Raw genomic sequence first — 22,282 nt, forward strand, 5'->3', positions numbered from 1 at the left:
TACCTGATCCACACACACCTCAGACTATCTGTGTGTTTGTAGCTCTGCAGCACCAATATCAAACGTACAAAAAACGCAACCGCAGTCTATTAACTGCAGGAACATCAATCATCAGCTGGAAAGTCTGCACACACACAGCTGCAGCACAGAGTGTGTGAAGAGTTTAGATTCTTTACTCAGTGAAACATAAAGACAATTCAGTCTGTAAGACGTCTCCTGGTTTAAACATCACACATCATGTAGTTCATCTTAAACACTTTGAAGAAAAAACAGAAAAAATGTTAAGTTGGTTTAATTGGTAATTATATTTGGGTTCATATGTTGTTAATTTGCAAAAATCTTAAATTAGACTCGTGACAATTCTTTAACTGACAGAAAATACTCAGTTTTCAGTGTTGTTTTGTGTCAAACTACATATTAGTATATTAGGTTGTTTCTTAAATCTCTGTAATGAGCACATTTCCTGTATACTACCAAATTACACAACCTTTCAAAGAAATGTTATAAGAAGCAGCTTCTTTTAGGAAAATTTTGAAAAAAAACTAGTATATTAAATATATCGTTTGACACACTGAAAACTGAGTATTTTCAACTTTTTTGTTCATTTTTTACAATTTTTACCAAAGTGCACCATTGTCTCTGTAAAATGTCTATAAAACTGTTAAATACCTGCAAATGATTGTTGTCATTTATAATGTAAATACAGTGATTAAAGAGGTAAATATAAGACTGTACAGATAACATTGGTAATAATGTTATTTGGTGATATATTACAAGTAATCAGGAGCAGATTATAGATTGATATTAGTAAACTCATGCTCCATCTTCCCACCTGCACCTGAAACAACACCTCTTTAAAGTCTGCTGCCACCTACTGGTCATTATGGGTATTACACCACAGCTACTGGTTTATAAATGACACCAGTTTAATGACATATGAACTAATTAATAATAAACTATTTTACATCAAATATTGAGTAAATAATTGTGTTGATCATTAAATGTATATGAAACTGTGCCTAGTTACTGAGGAACGAATCAGGAACGAGCTGTTAATTGATGAGTCGTTAATGTGAGGCAGAACTAAGTAGAGGGAACTTGTTGCAGGGGGACTGTTGATGTTGAGAGACCGTGTTGAGACTGATGTGATTCTGTTTAAGCTCTAAAGTTTTAACTCTACAGTAATTAAAACCTTGTGTAGATTTAGTGTCATGTTGGTAAAATTACATTTCCAGTTGTGAGCGGCCGCCGTTGCTTCAGCGTTGAAGAGCTGATGCTGCTTAAGGCTGCATTCACACCAAATCATAATTAGTCTTTATAGTAAATTAGTGAAGCACAAATCATTCATAAATACCTCATCAGTCACAGTTAAATGTGTGATTAATCCTTAATGAAGCTTTCAGATAGCAGAGAGAGTTTATTCTTTAGACTATATACACTATATAAAGGTCCAATCATAAATAAAACAGGAGAACATGATGATTTCAATGAGTTATAGTAAATATGAAGAATGCTACAATATTTTCGAATAGTGACTGTTGAATTATGTAATAAATATGGATCAAACATGCAACAAAAATGTTTATCAGCTGTGCAAAAAGGTTTTTAAAAAGTTGAAATATTTCCATTTTTGAATATTCTGGGTCACATGAGGAGAAGTCATTAAATTTCAGGCCAAATGAAAAGTAAAAATGATGTTTTTACTGCTCTCAAATGTAAAAATGGGTTAAATTTGACCCTGAACAGTATGTAAGTTAAACCCTTCCTTCCAACTGCACATTAGGGCTGAGCGATATGTATGAAATCACTATCAGGGACATTTATAAACGGATATGTTTGTTATTCAAAGAGTCCAAATGAGCCTGAGACTGAGTCAAGACCAACAGAAGCTTGGCACGAGATTCAAAAGCTGTTGCACACTCCATCAACAGTCCTGCGCTTCAACATATTTTACATTTTGCAGATGCTTTTATCCAAAGACAATCAAATGTTAGAGGACAGTGACTCAGAGAGAACTGTGGTATAAATTCTCAAGCAGCTGATCAGGTACAAGTGCAATGAGAAATTACTTTAATTTAATTATTAAGATAAGAAGTAAACAAGTGCACAATAAATATCATAAACAACAAGAAAGCAGTGCATCAATCAACAGAGTGCTGAAGTGTTCAGTGTTCACAGAGGAGCTGAGTTTTCAGATGTTTCCTGAACGCACCACAGGACTCAGCAGAAACTGTGACGTCTCTCAGTGAAAGTTTGGAGGAGACAAAACCAATGAAGATGAGATCTGGATTTTTTTCCTAAATAGAGGAATCAGAGGGAGTTACTGAGTTTGAGTAATCAGACATGTTAAATCACAAAGACTCATATGAGAGAATAAATGATGAATGTCTCTGTGGGTGGAGACACACAGCTGCTGTTGTCTGTAGCTTGTTTTCTTCCTGCTTTTAGTTCTCTACAGTCAAACCTTTTTCATCTTGTTGTTCAGTATCACAGCCAGCAGCAGTAAATAATACAGTGAACAGAGACTGTGTGCAGTTTCTATCCTCCAACATTTGATCTGAATCTGGACATTTATCCACCTCATGGACACTTCTTTCTCTAAAGTATTAGTTGATAATGATGTTTAGACATTCACAGCACTTCAAGGTTCAGGAAAGATGTTGGTTAAATATTAAAAAGTCAACACTGACTTCAGATGACCCGTCGACTTTTTCAATATTTAACCCAAACCACCGTTTTCCCTGAAACAGCAGGACATATGTGGCATTCATGTGGTGTCGGAATAATCGTAAGAATGGGTTTCCGACCTCAGGTTGAAACAACAACTCGGAAAGTTTGGTACACAACTTGCTGAAAGTTTGTATACGCAGAAACATGATGGATGAAAGTAAATGTTTGGTTGATGGCAAGAAACTTTTACTAATTCACATTTCACATCAATTTTTTGCTCACATGTAACTTGTAATATGGTTTTAGGTTGTAACTGTGTCCACGTAAAGTTATGTATTGGCATTAATGCTGATAACAAGTCAGCATTAGTGGTTTGGTTTAGTGGTTTTAGGGAATGTACTGGTGCAGCAACAAATCTGGGTCAAAATTCAACACATCTTCTTAGTAACGTCCATGTTGTTTCCACATTACAACTTAAAAGCTCATAAACACACTGAAGTGAAAGAACGACTTCCCAACACTTGATCATCCGAGGAGCACATGAACGCAGCAACAAAAGTGTCAGTTGTCAAAGTCATGTGACTTGTTGTGACAAATCACTCCCCCAGGACTTCCTCCTCCTACTTATGACGTTTCACCTCCTCTGAACTGTGAGTCTGAGGGATCAACAAAGTTTTCTCTTTTTTTTATCTGGTTGACATTCATGTGCTGCACTCATGGCTGCTGAGTCCTCTGAACCGTAACACACACACACACACACACACACACACACACAAAAAGATAAAAAGTGTCCTTTCAGCAGAGTTGTTTCATTTTGATGATGGAGACTTTTGCATATTATAAAATTTAACACTGAAAACAAAGTTTTGCAGGTAATTGATCAGATAAGAACACATTACCAGATGGTGGCGCTAGATGAACTCTGCACTGTGTGTTTTATTAAACCTGCACAGCTGACGAGTATCAACAGGTTCAACAGCTCAGCTTCAGGTAAACAACTAAACAGGAAGTCTGGTTATAAACATAAATGAATATATAACATGAATCCAGCTCATCTACATTATGAACAAAGTCTTTATCAAAACAGGAAACATGTTAAAAAGTATAGATATTTAATAATGAAAAATTAAATGTCAACAAATACACAGTGCAGTAAATATATTATATGTTACAAGTTCAGAATGAAGCTCTGGGTACAAACTGATGCAACACATTTATTCACAGGGGTTAACTGTGAATAAATGTGTTGTGCAAAACTGTGCAAACATATTTAAAATAGTTGTCAGCATGTTATTCATATCATTGTGGTGTTAACTCAGCTTGCATCAGCTCTATTATCTCTGAACTGTGAATTTTAATAACTTTAGCTTACAGTCCTGCTTTAAAGTTCTCAATGAACTTCACTTACTTCAAACATCCCATAAACAACACTACAAATACCTGCATCTGCACATGAACATTTCCTACACAATACAGAAACAATAGATCATACACATAGAAAACATCACGTTATAACAGTGTTTACAGTATAAACTACTGTAGACAGTCTAACATTGGCTGGAAAACACAATAAAACTCACTTTCCAGTCTGCATCTCTACAGACTCACAACAATAATCTCACTCTTACACACTCTGAACACAAATAACATTACTTACACAACACAGTAAAATGCTATTAAACAAAACTGAAGTGAAAATCAAATAAACTAATTTTTATCACTTACATCAGTAGAATAGTTGCAGCTCTAATTATGAAGGGATCCTCTAATGCTCAGCATGAACAGGAGGAATGATTACAGCAAGAAAAACATGTTTACTGATGAAAGTCCGACCTTTTAGACCTGGTTCCAGTTCAGAACATGTTGCTGCTGTAAAAGCTTCAGGACACAAAGATTCAGGAGTTCAGAGATCTGAGACCTTTCAGACCTGCTGGGGGACAGCTGCTCTATGATGAACAGGTTGGTCAGGACGTTGTGTATGTTGTCTATGAATCACAAAACCAACAATAACAGCAACAACAAGCACAGCAACAACAGGCAGACCAACTGTCAGTCCATGATTTCGTTCCTCCTTCTTTCCTCCATCCTTGTCTTCTTCAGTCCAGGTGTTTCCAGCTGTGTGACCTGCAGAGCAGAAACAGGTGTGAGGTATCAGCTGTCAGGTAGGTGATGACTCAACTCTACAAACTCTACAAACTCACCTGAGTCTTCAACCTTCAGGTAGATGGTGTTGACTGTCAGATTGATGGTGTTCATGAGCTCATATCCTTTGCTGTTCACAGAAACACGACACTTGTATGTTCCAGTGTCGTTGATGGTGACGTTCTTCAGAATCACAGAAACGTCTCCGTCCTTCATCTCTGGATCTCTCAGCTGCACTCGACCACGAAAAGATGGATGCTGGTAGTCTTCATATAGTCGGTTCTCTCTGAAGAAGAGGACAAAACCATCTGTCTCTGGGTTTAGGTCAGGTCTGCTCCACGTTAACGCTGTGATGTTTGCATCTCTGGGACTCTGACACTGAAGAATGACATTTTCTCCAGGCTTTACTTTTATCGTTGAAAGATTCCAACAAAAACAGGAAATTCACAGAAAAGCAGGAAATAAAAGTTAGTGATACAACTCTGTGTCTATATATATATATATATATGTGTATGTGTGTGTGTGTGTGTGTGTGTGTGTGTGTGTGTGTGTAAAGAAAATCTTTACTTAATATAACTTTCACATAATGATGATGTCATAATAATAGTTGAAGTGATTTCGGTTGGTTTCAATTAATTTGGTGAAATTTGGTGTTTGGGGAGAACATCATTTATTAAATGAGTAATTATTACATGTTTAATGTAACATGGAGCAATTTCATTTTTCACCATGAACACCATGACGACCACTGTGTGACATCATGTCTACAACTGTGAAATTCCACCAATCAACACCTGTTTTTATTCATATCCAGCAGATGTCACCTGCACAGCTGCTCACACTGTTAAATAACAGTAACAGAGCCTTGATAGAGTCCCTGTAATATTATACTGCTGAGTTGTTATCATAGATTAAAACAAAGTTGGATAAAGTCAAGAATGTCTGAGAAATAGAACTTAATGTCATAAGAATGTAAAACATGAAATGTTACAGTGACGTTAATGTAAAATAAGTTTACTGTCTGAATATATGATGCAGGACTTGAAGGTAAAAAGTAACTGAGCTATATATTTAATCATAATTAACTTGTTTATTGCGTATTTTGAATGATTGAGTATCTCTGCTTGTTGGTTCAGTTTTGCAGGTTCTTTGCTTTCATTTTTCACACAGTTGTTGAACAATACGTCATATTTCCTGCTGCTTTCATGACACAGAACAGAATCATAACCAATAACTAAAGGAAGTCATGTGATCCTGTTCAATGCTGTATTCTGTAATGTGTTTCCTGTCTGTCCTGCAGAGGGATCCTCCTCTGTTGGAGTTTTTCCTCATTTGAATGGAGGATCAGATAACAGAGGATGTTGTATTACTGTACTGACTGTAAAACCCTCTGAGACTGATCTGTGATGTGTGATATTGGACTGAACACAACTCAGAAACTAGTAACTATGGTAACAAACTGATCTGATATAAATAATCAATAAGGTTATTTAAGGGATGATAACTGGTCCTCACTTCAGTGACGATGCCAAATACCATCAAACCAAAAGAAGAGCAACAATAACCTGAAGACAGCAGCAGCCTAATGTTTGTCTGCGAGGAAATATGTGAATAATATTAAATCTAATATTGTTATGATCTTCATCTCCCGACATAAACATCCATAATGACTGATCATATTCACTTGATAAAAATGAGGAAATGAAACAGTGTGTCTGCGCCGCCATTAGCCTCTGAATGAGGGAGGAAACAGAGTTTGAAACCTGCCAGCGAGCAGAATAAAAGTTGTTTTTCCAGCACAGTAACTTTAACCTTCAGCTGAACCAGTTACAGAGTTTTCAGTTAGTAGTGAATCACACACAACTTACCTGCAGAGACAGTAAAGGACAGGAAACAAGCGAGGACACACAAAGAGAAAGTCAACGTAGGCATTTCTCTCTTCTTCTTCTATAGTATTTGTTGGCTGTTAGTTTCCAGAATTGATGAAGTCCAGACCAGTTACGCTTGAAGAATATTCGACAGTTAGAAGTTGGTAAATGGACCTTGATCTCTGATTATTTTGTCATGTTGCTGCTAGTAGTTACAGTTGCCGCCTGACTGATTACTTTCGTTTTCTTTGTGCGCATGAACTTCTTATTGAGAAAGCGTCATGACGTCACGTCTCCTCTGCCACATGCTGTGACAGAGGACTGGTAGTAAAGATCAGAAACATTTCCATGTTTATAATGTCATAAAACAACTCAAGACAGTTGTATGATTACAGTGTTGACTGAATGAGGGTTAAGTTACTGAACACTGGCAACAACATTGATCGTCGACTCCTCCTGTCCACATGATGAAGAGGGTAAGAGTCGAGATACTGAACCCCAAACTGGTAGCTTGTCCTGCTGTGAGGTATCTTGTGTGTGTGAATGTGTGACTGAGCAGCAGGAAAAACACTGTTAAGAGCTTTGGATAAAAGTGTTATATAAGTGCATCCATTTACCAAAACACTGTGTCCATTACATTAGAGTTTAAACATGTTTTTAATTCCTATGAAAAACAGAAAAACAAAATAATGCGTTGTATATTTGTTTATCCTGTTATCAGACAAGTTGAACGTAGTGTTATACGAGTGGCGTAGTCTCTTTAAGAAATAGCCTAGTGCATAAGGTGTGCGCATGACGAGCAAGAGCGAGAGAGCGAGCGGGTGTGACTGTTTTAGGGGCGACCGGAGCAGTAAGAGAGAGTTAAGTTAGCAGTTAGCTGTGACAGTAATAGTACAGTGTATGTACAGTTTGAGCTGTTCTGACAGAGAATAAATGCTGCAACTCCTCAAGATTGAAGCTGAGTTCCCATTTCTTGCTTGCTACCTGTTGATAAAGTGGAGGGAGTTAACCCCGAAGTTAGCGGTGACATTCGGCCCTGGAGCTGTAAACTAAGTATCCCCTGTGCTTCCCGACCACGGTCTGGACGCTGAAGCAGGAAAGGTTAACAGCAGCTTTATATGGAGGGTACCAGTCAGCACTTCTATAAGTCTTTCTGGAAAAATGAAGCGTGTTCCTGGAGTTTACTTTCTGTATTCAAAGACTAATCAGCTCAACTACAGCAGCTGCTGTAAGAAATTAGGAAGTAAGAAAAGTTAAACATTGATTACTTTATGAACACTGAAAAAAAACCCTCCGCCTCACCTGAAGAAAGAGGGAGGCGGAGTTCCTGATGTGTCACGTGATTTACAAGAAAACAACCTTTCATGAAAAACCCTGGAAACTGTTTTCAGTTTTATTTCAGGGACTCTGCAGATTATGTGAACTTTTAAACAATACCTGAACTAAAACACTGAAGAATCATGTCAGCTAAGCTGAAGATCCAAACTGACTGATTATTGTGAGGAAACATCAATTTCCACATCACAACCACTTTTTAGGACAGGATGAGTTTTTACTTGTTCATGGCTGTAAGTGTGGTGTGTTTATGTAAAATAGTGACATCTGGTAATATATTCACTATCACTTCGTGTAATTTAATGAAATGAGTCATGAAGATGCTTTGATATGTGGCCACTAGATGTTGCTGTAGACTACAAATTAGACATCTTTAAATAATCAAATTAGAGGCCTTTTAACAACAAATAATGATACAAATAACCTGGTATAACTTAGATTCAAAATAAACAGGATGCATATTATGGTGTTAAGTGTGTTTAAAGAGGCTATGAAAAGAAAAATACATATTGTTTCAACTTTATGCTGATTTATATCTTGTGAGTATTACTATTAGTCCATTTTAATTTTTTTTCCAGCTGGGGTATGTGTGTATGACAGTGTCTGTTGATTGACAGCAGGTGGGGGCGTGTCGGTGTCTGTTGATTGACAGCAGGTGGGGCGTGTCGGTGTCTGTTGATTGACAGCAGGTGGGGCCGTGTCGGTGTCTGTTGATTGACAGCAGGTGGGGGCGTGTCGGTGTCTGTTTGATTGACAGCAGGTGGGGGCGTGTCGGTGTCTGTTGATTGACAGCAGGTGGGGGCGTGTCGGTGTCTGTTGAAATCACACAGGAGAAGCCCACACAGCCGAGAAGGTTCCCCAGTGGAGTTCCTCTGACAGGGAAGTCCCTGCTCCTCCAGGGGAGCAGGACCGTGTCACGAGTGGCCGTGTTCTTTCTTTCCTTCTTTGGATGGAGGTTAAAGGAGTTGAAACAGCCATGTAGGGGACAAGCTCTCATCAGGCCCAAGGGAACCACCACTGGTGCTGCTGCCGTCATCCACAACAGTTTTGAAAGCTGTGAGCAGTCATGAGGCGCGTTAGATGGAAATGACTCTAAGTGTTCACTTCACTGTCTGATGACACAGTAGTTTTATATTATCTATCACTTCTATCACCTATGAAACAAAAATCACCTTCAATTCTCATATAAAAGCTGATAATCAAATAATAGAGCAGGTATAACCAGCACAAACAAATCATGATTGTTGTTAATAAAGATCAGGTTGAAAAAAACAACAACAAAACAATAAAACCATTAAAATGACACATTGAGTAATGGCAGTTTGCACAGTAATGATTCCTTCAGTACAACATCAGTCATGTTATATTCACTCTGCTGCTCTTCCTTCCTCTTTTTAACTCAAGAAATATTGTTTTTAATAATTTATTAATGCAGCCATTCCTCTGGGCCATTATTCTTGGTCAATTTTAATCTACTCTTCATGAAACTCAACTCAACACTTCCTCTACATTTTTCATTTTAAAAGCCTCCCAATAAAGGGAAGGCTGTAAGACTTTTAATGTGAAAAATCAGCAGGAAGTTTTGAGTTTTATTTATGTTAGCTTAACGTTGTTTGAGAGAAACAGCAAAGTGGATGACAGAAATAATGAATGAGTGAGACTGTTGTTTAAATTGAATTATTGCTGTGGAAGAGGACATTATACTGATCTTATTATGACATCAGGTAAACATGGAGGAAATGTTCAGTTTGTATTAACAGCAAATTAAAACAGGAGCAGATCAGAAAACATGGAGGCTTCATACAGACATTTGATCAGCCTGGTCCTCTGCAGTTGATGTAAATAAGACTTCAAACACTATTTGAGAATTTAAACTAGTTAAATAGTATCAATCATTGATGGTTCATCTCTGTGCTAATAATATAAATTGCTATAAATGAGCTGTTTCCTGCTAACTGCTGGAGAGTAAACCACACAGCAGCAAACTCTCCTACAAAGGAAGGAAGTTGGGTTTAACTGCTGTGACCAAACTAAGTTGTTCTCACATCACCGAGAGGCAGAATGGACCAAACATCTCTTCAGTGTCTGCTCTGTAAGTACAATCTATACTGTCCACATTTAAATAATTATACTTATAGCAGTCAGCTGAGTTATAGGAGAGTGGTGGTGAGATACACAGTCATTTATGATACATGTATCACTGTAGAAACTGAGATGAAGAAATCCAAAAATATAATTATAAACTGTGTATATAGAGTCTGAATAGGATCTTACATTGATACCTTTAATTAGTTGGTTTGTATGACAACATGAACAGTAAAATGTTTTTGTGGGGATTTTAAATGACTTGTTAAACCCACACAAACACAAAACAACTACAGAGTTCATCCATTCATGTTCAGTATGAGTCTAAATCCCTAAATTACACGACCAAGCAGGAAAACAACACAGTGCTACACTAACTGACAATATATTTACTAATGTTATTGATAAGTGACCATTTATCAATCTTTGCAACCCTTCAGAACTGTATCAAAACACAAGGTGCAATTAATTATTTTAAAGACATTATGAAACAAGATTGAAGCCTCTGAGACATTTTTATCCACAATAACCACTCTTTATGAAAAAAGGTCCTTTGAATAAAGAAAGTAGTGAAGCAGAAATTTTCTGAAAAGCCGTGGTTAACTAAGGGAATACAAAATGCTTGCAAAATGGAAAATATATAAAGAAAAAAACAAGAGACACATAATGGACATATAAAAACAAACTGACAAGTATTATGAGATGCAGCAAAAGTGATTATTACAGTAAATTATTGGAAGACAACACAAAAAATATTAAAAATACATGGACAGTAATGAATGACATCATTAAAAAATAGAACTAGAAAAGCAGGTTACCCAACCTATTTCCTGACAAAGAATAAACAACTATTATTGATATGTATATAGTTGTAAATGAGTTGATAAAACAACACTTATGAATTAAATAATCAGTCTCTACAAGCTGTTTTATTTCCCAGCAAAATGAAAACAGCTGAAGTCATATAAGGTTAGAGATAGACATGTATTCTCATGACAGACCTGTTTCTTTGCTCTCACAGTTCTCTAAAATATTGGAAAAAAATATTCAATCAAAGACTAGATGATTTCATCACAAAACATAATGCACTGTCTGGACAGAAAATGGCTTTAGAGCTAATAGGACAACTTTGTTTGCAGTAATGGAATTTGTGGAGGAAATATCAACAGTAATAGAAAATGGTTAATATACAGTAGAGATATTCCTGGATTTCAAAACAGCATTTGATACTGTTGACCATGACTTACTAATGAATAAATTACAGAGATATGGAATTATAGTGGTAGCACGCTTTTGGTTAAGTACTTACTTGGGGAATAGGTATCAATATGTTCAATTAAATAATTTTAATTTACACCAACTGAAGGGGGTTCCTCAAGGCTCCGTGTTTGGACCATTATTGTTTATTTTGAATATAAATGATATATGTTATGTTTCTGAAACACTAAAATGTATCTTATTTGGAGATGATACAAATGTTTTCTGTTGTGGATCCAGTGGAAAAGGAAGTAAAACTAGATTTATAATGTTTAGTAATTGTTTGACAAATTTACAAAGAAAGCTCATCATGAATGATATTGAAATTTAAAGTGTCTGAAATTAAATTTACTGGAGTGATGATAGATAGTAATAATAAATCATGTTGGCAGCTACAAAATGTAATAATATAATGTTATATTATATTATATTATATTATATTATATTATATTATATTATATTATATTATATTATATTATATTATATTATATTATATTGATTGTATTTATTTATTGGGACAGGTACAGTTTTTAACATAAAAGATGCACTGCACTGGAGTTAGCTCAAAGCTAATTTACATCCGCAGTCCCCCACAACAGCACAACAACAAACAGTACAAAGCAGAAAAACACGCAGAACACACCATACAAAATACAAAATACAAAATACAAAGCTACACACAACAGCACATCACATACACCCACAATGTCAATTAGAAATGAATAATGTAAACATGTCAAATTAAAAGCAAGACTGCCTGCGCTAATGAGAAGACCATAGATGAAGTTTACACTCAGTGGTCACACAGCTGATTGGTCTTCAGTGAATTTTTTAATGTAGCCTTGAATGTATTGATTGAACTGCAGTTCTTCATATCATCATGTAGGACGTTGGTAGGGCACAGGTTGTGGCTTTCAAAGAGAAAGCTGACTGTCCAAATACAGTGTGATGAAATGGTCCAATCTATAGAGGATATTCTGGAGGATCTAATAGAACTTACTGAGCGAGTGAACACAAAGTCACATAGTGGAGGAGGACAAACCATTTAAAATTTTATAAACTAGGCACAAATTTTAGAATAATCTTGTCAAAGCTCAGTAAATTGTATTTCTCCAGAACCCTACAGTGATGGAAACGCATTGAGTTTTTGGTCGGAGTTCTTACAGTTTGTTTGTATAAGGACTCAAGGGGCCCTATGTAACGATCTAAAGCATATTGTCTGAAGCACATGGTGCAAGTGCATTGAAGGTGTGTCCAAATCCACTTTTGCTATTTTAACGCCGGAAAAATGGTCAGAGCGCCAGGCGCATGGTTCAAAGGGGTTGTCCATAGTCCTAATTAATCATGGCTGTGTCAGCAATATACAATAAACCAATCAGAGTGTCATCTCCCATTCCCAGGTGCGTTTGCACCTTGGTGGATTGCTATTATTGCCAAGCAGTAAGAAGGATCATTGTTTACACCTCATTTATTTCCTCATGTGTTCCTCATGTCATCATGTATTGATGCTGCAGGAAAGTCGATCTGTGTCTGATCCGTTGTTGTCCGTCTGTTTAAATACCTACGTGTTTTACCACGATTTGGTCAAATAATTAAACAATTTCATCCGTCATCACTGTGATTAGTTCATTCTGATAAATATTATGACTAAGCATTATGACATGTTTTTTAAAATATGTTGATGTCCACAATAATAATCTTTCACATTATAGTCCTTTTATTTTTAATCTTTTGCATGTTAGTGCGCTGCTGCGCGTCCTGTGTGTTGTGGATATTTGGAGCGATGGTCAGCACCTCAGTGGAGAAAAGCGCACACGAGCCTTTGATGTCTTAAAGCTGAAAATGTTTACTGAAGTACTTGGCCAAGGAGAACTGAAATACTCGGATGCTGTCTCTTTCCGTTGTGACTCTGAAGGTCTGACCCTTAGTCTTTAACCTCAGCAGATCAGCCTACAATATAAAAAATAAGTCTAATTGGTTCACTAGTTTCTAAACAAGGAACTGCAGCTTACCCGTTTCAGTTCAGGTCATGTTGCATGGAACTTCAGGTCACTGTCAGCACATTTTGGTTTGAATGTCTGATTGTATCAATAGAATCTACGCATTCACCTATCTATGTTGTCTAGGAGAGCCTCCTCTGACCTTGTTGACCATGGCGATGCTGGTTTACCGTCTAACAGAGAGGTTTCTGCTTTCCCCAAAACATCACAGACAGCTGGAGTCTCAAGGAGAGGAGAAAATGTCCCCTTCCTGCTTAAGAATTACAGTGTGACCTCAAGGCCCAGGCTTTGTGCCAGGCGTAGGGCCGAAGAGGTTTTATGGTTGTTTCTCCAGCCTGCCCCCAACATGTAATACAATAAGACATATGGGAAAGAATCATAGCTGTATAAATATCGTGGCTGCGTCCAAAGAGAGACAGTTTGTTGTAAGTTGTACTTTATGGTTTTAACTGTTTTTTTAAAAATGTTTCTGGAACTATAAGGGAACCTGATACTGTTCCCTTATAGTTCCATATATAACTTAAGTATGGGGAAATACATACAAAAAAAATACAAAATCAAATTTTCTTACTTCAAAAGAAAGCCATAAGAATTGTAAATGAAACTATTCACAGAGAACCAGGAAATTCACTGTTAAATAAATAAAAGGTTCTATAATTAAAAGATTTGGTTAAAGTAATGTATAGAGCTAAAAAACAAACAAACAAAAAACAATTAAAAGTATCTAAAAGTTGTTTAAAGAATTTATTTGTTGAGAAACCTAATTGTGAGGACTAATGTAAAAAATTGTCTTTTCCTGAGATTATATTTCAGTTAAAGGGGTGAATTTATGGAACAGCTGTAGTGAAGAACCTTAATCATGTTAAACACATTGTAAGTTTAAAACCATGTTTAAAATAATCTATTGAACAAATATAAAAATGTCTGACCAGAGAGGAACATTGGCGTAGCATAATTGGAACAGGATATGTAAGTTTTGTTTGTTTGTTTGTTTGATGTTACTTTTTGATTTCATATACTGTATGTATGTATATGCAAATGCATGTATATATGTGAATACATGTATATATACAAATGACCTAATTGTGTCTGTTATTGATTACAGACCAAAATAAATTTCAGTTACAATATATGATTTGAAGGTCATTGATCATCTTACAATGAAACGAGAATCTAAATGAGATAAAAGTGATCGGCATCAAGAAAATAGGCAACAAAGACAAGTCTACACAGAGTAAAATGCAACAAACAGGAAGAGAAATTAATTCTTCAATAGTTTAATAAGTTCAGAAAATTTTAATTACATTACTGTAAAGCAGCATTTTACACCAGAAAATAGAAATCAGGTCAAAATATTTGATTTCCAGATAAAGTCGTGTTTCATATCAAAGTATCATTGACATATCATTTGTAGTTTTTAGCAATTAATGTTAATAAGCTTGATAACAACATACAACATCTGCCAGAACAGGACAGAACAGAAAAAAGTGGATAAAGGAAAGTTTGACAATAGAAAGAAGACGACACATGACAACAGTATTTTAATTCAGATGTTAGTTTTATCTAAACTTATTTTATTGAAATGTTTGTGGCAGATTACATGAATGATGCTCAGACAAACGTCAGCAGTGTTTACATCTCTTCCTGTTTCCTCATTTTTATGGTTGTATTACTGGATTGTCTGCTGTATTGATATATTATTGATAGATTTTCCTCTGTCAATATTATTGTTTTTACTCACTCAATCACTGTTCTAAAACAACCTTTTTGTCTGGTTGTTGTAACATGATCTCTGCTGTTATTATTATTATTATTATTAGTGGTAAATATTATATCTGAATTCTGTATTTTATGGGTTTCTCATTTCTCTGGAGTAGAACTGTCTTGTTGTATCTTGAAGCTCAAAAGCTCAAACCAACCTGAGTGTCATTTTTCTTTAGTTCTGATCTCACTGCTGTGCTGCACAACAAACCAAGGTTAGTAAACTTCTCATCTGATAATCTAAAGCTGTTATATGGTCGCTCTGCTGATTTGAGAGAAGAGCGTCTTCTTTGTTGTCAACATATTATGTATATTTGGATGTTTACTTGTTGACTGCACTCAGACCTCTCTGAAATCAAGTTTTATTACTTTCAAGTTCTTTTTCAGTTAAGTACCAGCAGCAGAAATATGTGCATCATATCTGCAGTTTTGTGATGCACCGCGTGTCATTTTATGCTCAGCTGGCACAGCAACACCTTCATGAATTATTTAAATTGTCAGACACAATGTGATCTAAGAGTAATTTACCCTCCTTTTCTACTCTCTGATGAGCTGTTCCACACAGATACATTTATACCATTACGTTATTAATAGTGCTGACTTTTCTATTTTAAGCAAACCTCCAAATTCAGTTTCCTCTGGATGATCAAAATAAACTGTCTGTCAGCAGGATTATTACAGGATGTTCTCCGTTTATGTGGCCAGACTGTTTTTCTTACAGTATTTACAGGAGAGGCATTACTGTGCACATATACTGTAAATGTAGCCTGATGTCTAACTGAAAGCCACCTTACTAATTTAAAAAATATGAGATATATAGAAAATACTGAAACTGAAAAGGCAAATAAATAATAACACAAAACATGTGATTTAAACGCTTGAGTCATAATGTGTCTGTATTATGTGGAAGTCCACAGCTGACATGTTAAACTTGTTATTCATGTATCATGATGAAACCCAGAGGAGATATAAGACTTGTTTTTCAGGGTTACATACATATCGGCTCTACTGGAGCTGTTTGGTAACAGCTAAAAGAGAACAAAACCTTTCACAGTTTAGTTGTTCAGTTACAACCATAGCAGGTTAGCTAGCTAGCTAATAATGCATGCATATACATAAACTAAAACCAGCATCTTCACAGACTCTCTCACACCTTTCCCTCACTGACATTACTGCTCTCTAACATACAGATCAGTGGTTTAACTGATCAGGGATCAGATAAACACTACAACAACATGTTACACCTTCTGTGTGACTGCATGCATTTTACAAATTTTTAAGTAGTTAATTGTTCAGAAAAACCTAATTAGACAAAAATGTATTATTTTTATATGTCTTAAATCATGTCTGGAGATCTTAAACATTATATAAGTTACTCATACGTCAATCTGATTTAATTACCATTTTGATTTCATTTCATTTATTTATGATTGTGCACCTAATGGGACAATGACAATGACAATAATAATAATAATAATAATAATAATAATAATAATAATAATATTTTAACAAATCAGCGTAATAAAAGCAACTACAAATAACTGCAAGATATTATATCAGACAGTATCAAATAGTTTTAAATAAATATTCCAGCCTCTCTGAGTCTGAAACTGGAGCTAATGAATGAACACACTGTAACATAATGTATTAATGTAACATAATGTATTAACACCTGCGGGGGAGGGGCGATTCAGGCAGTCAATTGGTTCAGACTGTGCAGGAGAACTTTCTTCAACACCTCAGTACCATCATCATCATCATCACCATCATCTTCATCAGCAGGGACAAGGCTGCGTCACTCATTCAATTTACGTTTTCTAATCAGTCCACACAAGAACGTAGACACATGATGAGCTGCCAAATATAATAACTTACGTTATGGTAAAGTGAGCTCTTAGTTTTTACAGCGTAGGTCAGCTTAGCTCTGTCCTGGGTTGTGTTTATGTGTTTCATTTTATCAGACAGGCTGTCAGGAGATGAAAGCTAGAAACTGTGAACTCTCCTGGCTGGGTTCCTTAAACAGATGACTGCGACTGAACCAAGAAATAATCTGTTCAAAACACATTGGTTCCTCTGCAGCAGTGATTTGGTATCACAAATGCCACATGTAATGGACAGTAACAGATCCACAGCTTTGCTGAAAACATTTGTGCCTTAAGTCCTGTTAGCCTACGGACCCTCCCTGATTGACTGTGTGGAAATCATTGGAGATGCTTTTTTCTGTCGGATAAAGATCATGTATGCATCTCAGAGAGAACATCCTTTTTTACAACATCTGGCTAGAATGTGTCACATTTTCCCTCCATCTAAAATGCTTCTTTGAGGAATTTTTATCTTTACTGATTGATATTTAACAACTATCTGATTTACAGATGACACATGAAGTGGTTAAGTGTAAATGTGGTGAAATGAACATCTTCTGGTCATGCTTCACTCACTGGCTGCAGCATTGAGACTCAGTTTTAGATGAAAACTGACACTATAACTGTACGACTAGGATTACTGTTGTTGACCATTGAGTGTTACTGTGTGATACTCAATAGGTCATTATGTTTTCCTCAATATACAATGATTTTCTGCAGCCTCTCTGACTGTGAGTCCCAGCAGCTCTCAGATGTTTATAGGAGATTCTGTCTCTCTGAGCTGTGAGGAGGACGACAGCTCTGCTGGATTGACGCTGAGGAGGAACACAACCAGACAAACCAGAACTGAGTGTGGAGCTGACTGGGGGAAGACAGTTTGTTCTTCTTGTAACATCAGTGACATCATCACAATGGACAGCGGAGTTTACTGGTGTGAGTCCAGAGAGGGAGCAACCAGTAACAGCATCAACATCACTGTCACTGGTAAGATCAGACTGTGGAGTTAGTATTGATGAAGCTGAGTGTAAATGATGAAATGCTGTAGTTTGTGTCTTTGTTGAGGTGGATCAGTGATCCTGCAGAGTCCTGTCCTCCCTGTGATGGAGGGAGATGATGTCACTCTGCACTGTAAAACAAAGACCTCCAACCTCCCAGCTGATTTCTATAAAGATGGCTCCCTCATCAGGACTGAGCCTGCAGGGCACATGACCATCCACCATGTTTCCAAGTCTGATGAAGGCCTCTACAAGTGTAACAGCAGCAGTCATGGAGAGTCTCCACCCAGCTGGATCACTGTCACAGGTGAGGAAGTTAAAGACAAGTCTTCAGACCTCGTTGTGTTTCATTTATTGATGTTTGCAGGTTTCTGCACTGAAAGGGACAACAGTGGTCATTCATAGTGAGAGAAAACATTTCTAACTCTACTAACACTAAATAATATTTAATTTAATATGTGATAATTTTACCCAAACAAAGCTTAATGTCTAATAAACTGCACCAATCTCAGTAATCTTATCACTTTCTGAAAAGTGAAATTAGTGAATGTGTTATCCTTTTTTAATATATACTTATTATAATTATTTTTGTTTCATTTTAGAGAAACCCACCACCACCTCTCAGTCTACACCCCTCTGTACTCCCACCTCCACCTCTCCTCATCTCATTCCATTGTCTGTTCCATTTATCTGTGGTCTGGTTGTACTGATGTTACTGTTTCTACTGGTGATACTGGTGTTACTGGTGAGACGATGTGTTCAGAGGAAACCTAAAGGTCAGACACAGACTTCTGGATTTCATAGTAAACATTTAACTTTTACCTTTTCAGATTTTTTTAAAATTTAGAATTGTTTAGAACTTTTTGAAATCGTGTTTTACACCCATTAACTACAGTTCATGACGACATTTTATAATTTATTAATTTATCATTTCTGTTGATTTGCATGTTCAGTTTTCTTAAATTAAATGTCCATTAAGATTATTATATTGTAAATTATATTCTGATCATTTTGGTTCCTTCCAGCTGCTAATTTAGAAGTTGGAGAAGATGACATCACAGATGACATCACATACAGTGACATCAAAATATTGCGTCACCAGCCACAGCCGATCAGACGGAGTAGAGGTAAACTTGTATCTTTGTGAGAACTCTTTGGATTTTGAGAGTAAACATTTTGAAAAAGTGAATATAGGGACATTTTTGGAAAGTGTGGATGTTTAGAAACATGGGGTCAATGGGAACTCTGGGAAAGTGACACTGGAATGGGTACACATTTTTAGAAAGTCAGAATATTTTTGGGAGATGAGGACGGTATTATAGTACGGGGAAGTTTTTATAAAGTTAGGACATTTTGAGAAAAAGTAAAAACACTAATATGTGAATTATTGGATTATGAAGAGATTGTTGGGTAATTAAGACTTTTTTGGGGGGAAAGTGAGGATATTTTGCCAAGCCGTCAGTTTTTGAAACATTTAAGACTTGATTTTAGTGTTTATGTTTGACTTGACTTTAGAAAGATATTGTTGGATTTGAGGACATTGTTGAGGAAATGTTGAGGAGTAGTGGAATAATTATGTTAACGCGTACAGAAGTACTAAAATGTACTTATTTGATGCTCTTGAGTTTTAGTTGACATTTTATATTAATTTATACTATATTTCTGTCAAATTCTTATTTCTATTTTTAGATGTTAAATTTTCATACATTGAACCTTGAACATTAACATAAACCTTTTAACATCACATTACATTTATATTAATATTTGATACTTTTTCATGACATATTTAAACAAAACATATTTAATCTTTTGTCTGTGGAGTTTCAGAGTGTAGTTTGGTCTATTTTGGTTGATGACAGGGTGTGATGTGCTCACATGTGAAACTGTCTTTGTGGTGAATCAGTAACAGAAGCTAACAGATCTGTGGTCGTCCAGTTTCCTGTTTCTGATGAAGACAGTTTGTCCTGCACATGTCCTACAGAGTTTGTAAATGTTCATATTTGCATATATCTGAACACAGTATTTTACTTTTATGTATTTTACACAAACATTGTTATTGACATGTTTATGTAATGTGATTAATACTACATTAAGTGAACTTACTTCAGTGTTATACACTGTTTTACCTTCAACTTTATCTCACTTTTTGTTGATGAATCCTTTTACTTTTCCAGCTTTATGTGACACCAACATTTTTTACAATTTACAATTATAAATACATTTTTAAAGTTACACATGTTCATCTTGTGGTGAACAACTCGTTTTAATAAAAGCTAGCAGTTCCGAGTTCCGTTTTCTGAACTTGCCACTCATGTTGTTGGTCTCTTTCACAACAGCAGTGGTGTTAAGAAGAAAAAAAAACCTCAAACCTAAATTGTTCTGTTAACACTTCTAAAGCACTAAAACCTCTTTTTCAACTATAAACTGATGTTTGCTGTTATACTTTATTAATTTTATTTTGTCCTGTTATAATACTTTACAAAAATAATATCATAATTGATTATAGTAGAGGCATAAATAATCTGAATACGACTTGTATGATGACTAGTACTGCAGTAGTAGTAGTAGTAGATATTCTAACAGTACTTATATGAGTATCAGTTGTGGTAATGTCAATAATGTATATTGTATGTATTTTATTCCAGAGAGTGATCCAGCTGCAGTTTACTCAGCAGTGAAAACAACAGAAGACGTCAGTTATGGACAAATAGTCATCAAATCTAACAGGACAAGAGGTACAGCTGCTATTCTTTGCACAATGCTCCTAATGTGAGGTAGCCATGAGACGTACACGTAGTTTAAAGCAAGTGTATCAGTGGCTTTAGCAGTTCCTGGTAGTCACTTGGTCACATGTTATAACTGTCGTTGTTCTTGAGTGGGAGGCCGTTGAGGGTTCAAGTCAGCATGCAAGAAAACTTTATATATACTTTTAAAAACAGAAGTTACAGAGTGCTGACAGAGTGCAGGATCCCTCACTGGCTTCCCACCACCATGAACACAGTCAGTGATGTTTGTTGGAACACACGAGCCGGAGAGACTGTTAACAGGAATCATTAAATCCTTCCCAATTCACTATATTGTGCACTACATTTCTGCCATTGACATTTTTTTTCTGTATTTGAACTCTGAAAAGTAGAGTCCATGACATGCACTCTACTTTCTGCTAACAATCCCACAATGCAACGTGTCACATTTTGTAGATGTGAAAATAACTGTTGTGCGACGCCACAGCTGTCAGTGATGACACAAACTGATGATGATTAGTAACTATTAATTAAATTATTGTGTCTGTTATATCAGAAGCAGTGAACAAGTTAACAAGGAAGCGATTTCAGACACAGAACTGGTCTCTGCAGTTATAGACGGGAACTTTACCCCTGAAACACCAGTGTGCCATCTTCAGCCACCTCTTTACCCTGAATTCAGTCTGACAGGTTGTGCTTTCTCCCAAAAATGATTATTTAGAACCCTTCAGTTAGAGATGGTTCATTTTAGGTTGAAAGTTGGAAATGACACAGTATTTAAGCTCCAGCAGAGTCTAATTTAGTTTAACCCCTACAGAATCTGGTTTAGCTGAACAGTCTCCCAACAACCTACATGAATCCATCTTGAACTGTCCTTTAATAAAGTTTATAATTTAGTTGTTTTTAAAACTGTGCAGATAAAACTACAGCAACAACTTCCTCTTGTTGATTCCAGTGAAGTGTATTCTGAAGCTGGTGAGGTTTCTCACTACAGTGTGGTCGGTGACAATGTGTTTGTCTGTTGTACCTTGTGGTCAAATTGCAAACATGTTTTAATAGCAGCGAGCAGCTCAGTGGTCATCGAGTTTCCTGTTTCAGATAAATAGTTTCCAGTTACACATGGTGTTTGTCTTTCAAGTCTTATAATGCTTCATGAAAAATAATGACTTTATTTGCCATCACAGTAGTATTAATATTCTGATTTATATTACATGTGCAACAGTATTACTCCCAGTAAATAAAGTTTACTAACAGTGCTGATTAATATGAATGTATTTTATCTTCCAGAGAGTGATCCAGCTGCAGTTTACTCAGCAGTGAAAAGAACAGAAGACGTCAGTTATGGACAAATAGTCGTCAAATCAAACAAGAGGAGAGGTACAGCTGCTCTTCTGTCTTTATTTCTGAACTTTGAACAGAGTCAGGCTAACTGTTCCCCCTGCTTACAGTCTTTATGCTAAGCTAAGCTAAGCACACATCCTGACTCTATACTTAACTTTCCTTAACACACATTCATGAGATTGATATCAATCTTCTCATCTCATTCTCTCAAAGAAAGAAAAT

The 22,282-nt window shown here is 36.1% G+C and overlaps 2 protein-coding genes across 7 annotated transcripts in view; one reads left to right on the top strand and one right to left on the bottom strand.

Moving 5' to 3' along the window:
- The window catches only part of LOC137174888 (low affinity immunoglobulin gamma Fc region receptor II-like), a 43,060-nt gene that overhangs the window by 18,485 nt on the left and 2,293 nt on the right, over positions 1-22,282 (top strand). Inside the window, exons 1-8 of one of the 6 annotated variants that reach the window (XM_067580409.1) lie at positions 6,995-7,156; positions 15,298-15,333; positions 17,701-17,964; positions 18,043-18,282; positions 18,578-18,778; positions 19,001-19,102; positions 20,621-20,710; positions 22,007-22,096. In XM_067580409.1, the coding sequence (XP_067436510.1) occupies positions 17,733-17,964; positions 18,043-18,282; positions 18,578-18,778; positions 19,001-19,102; positions 20,621-20,710; positions 22,007-22,096 (955 nt within the window). In that variant the 5' untranslated portion in view covers positions 6,995-7,156; positions 15,298-15,333; positions 17,701-17,732. Of the gene's footprint in view, positions 1-6,994; positions 7,157-9,665; positions 10,108-15,297; positions 15,334-17,700; positions 17,965-18,042; positions 18,283-18,577; positions 18,779-19,000; positions 19,103-20,620; positions 20,711-22,006; positions 22,097-22,282 lie in introns of those variants that run through there. The other 5 variants (XM_067580404.1, XM_067580405.1, XM_067580407.1 and 2 more) reach the window with 5 other exon arrangements.
- Positions 3,589-6,956, bottom strand: LOC137174895 (coxsackievirus and adenovirus receptor homolog). Its single transcript, XM_067580420.1, has 3 exons — positions 6,681-6,956; positions 4,872-5,219; positions 3,589-4,794 (listed from the first exon to the last, which is right to left on the bottom strand). Exons 1-3 carry the CDS (start codon positions 6,742-6,744, stop codon positions 4,592-4,594), a joined length of 615 nt encoding a protein of 204 aa, XP_067436521.1. The 5' UTR covers positions 6,745-6,956; the 3' UTR covers positions 3,589-4,591.

This window comes from Thunnus thynnus, chromosome 22, assembly GCF_963924715.1.
Source record: "Thunnus thynnus chromosome 22, fThuThy2.1, whole genome shotgun sequence".
NCBI lineage: Eukaryota > Metazoa > Chordata > Actinopteri > Scombriformes > Scombridae > Thunnus > Thunnus thynnus.

Coding starts and splice junctions, on each gene's coding strand:
- LOC137174895 (XM_067580420.1), bottom strand. CDS start 6,744: ATGCCTACGTTGACTTTCTCTTTGTGTGTCCTCGCTTGTTTCCTGTCC. Junction 5,220..6,680: donor GTCCTTTACTGTCTCTGCAG/GTAAGTTGTGTG, acceptor CAACGATAAAAG/TAAAGCCTGGAGAAAATGTC. Junction 4,795..4,871: donor CCTGAAGGTTGAAGACTCAG/GTGAGTTTGTAG, acceptor TCTGCTCTGCAG/GTCACACAGCTGGAAACACC.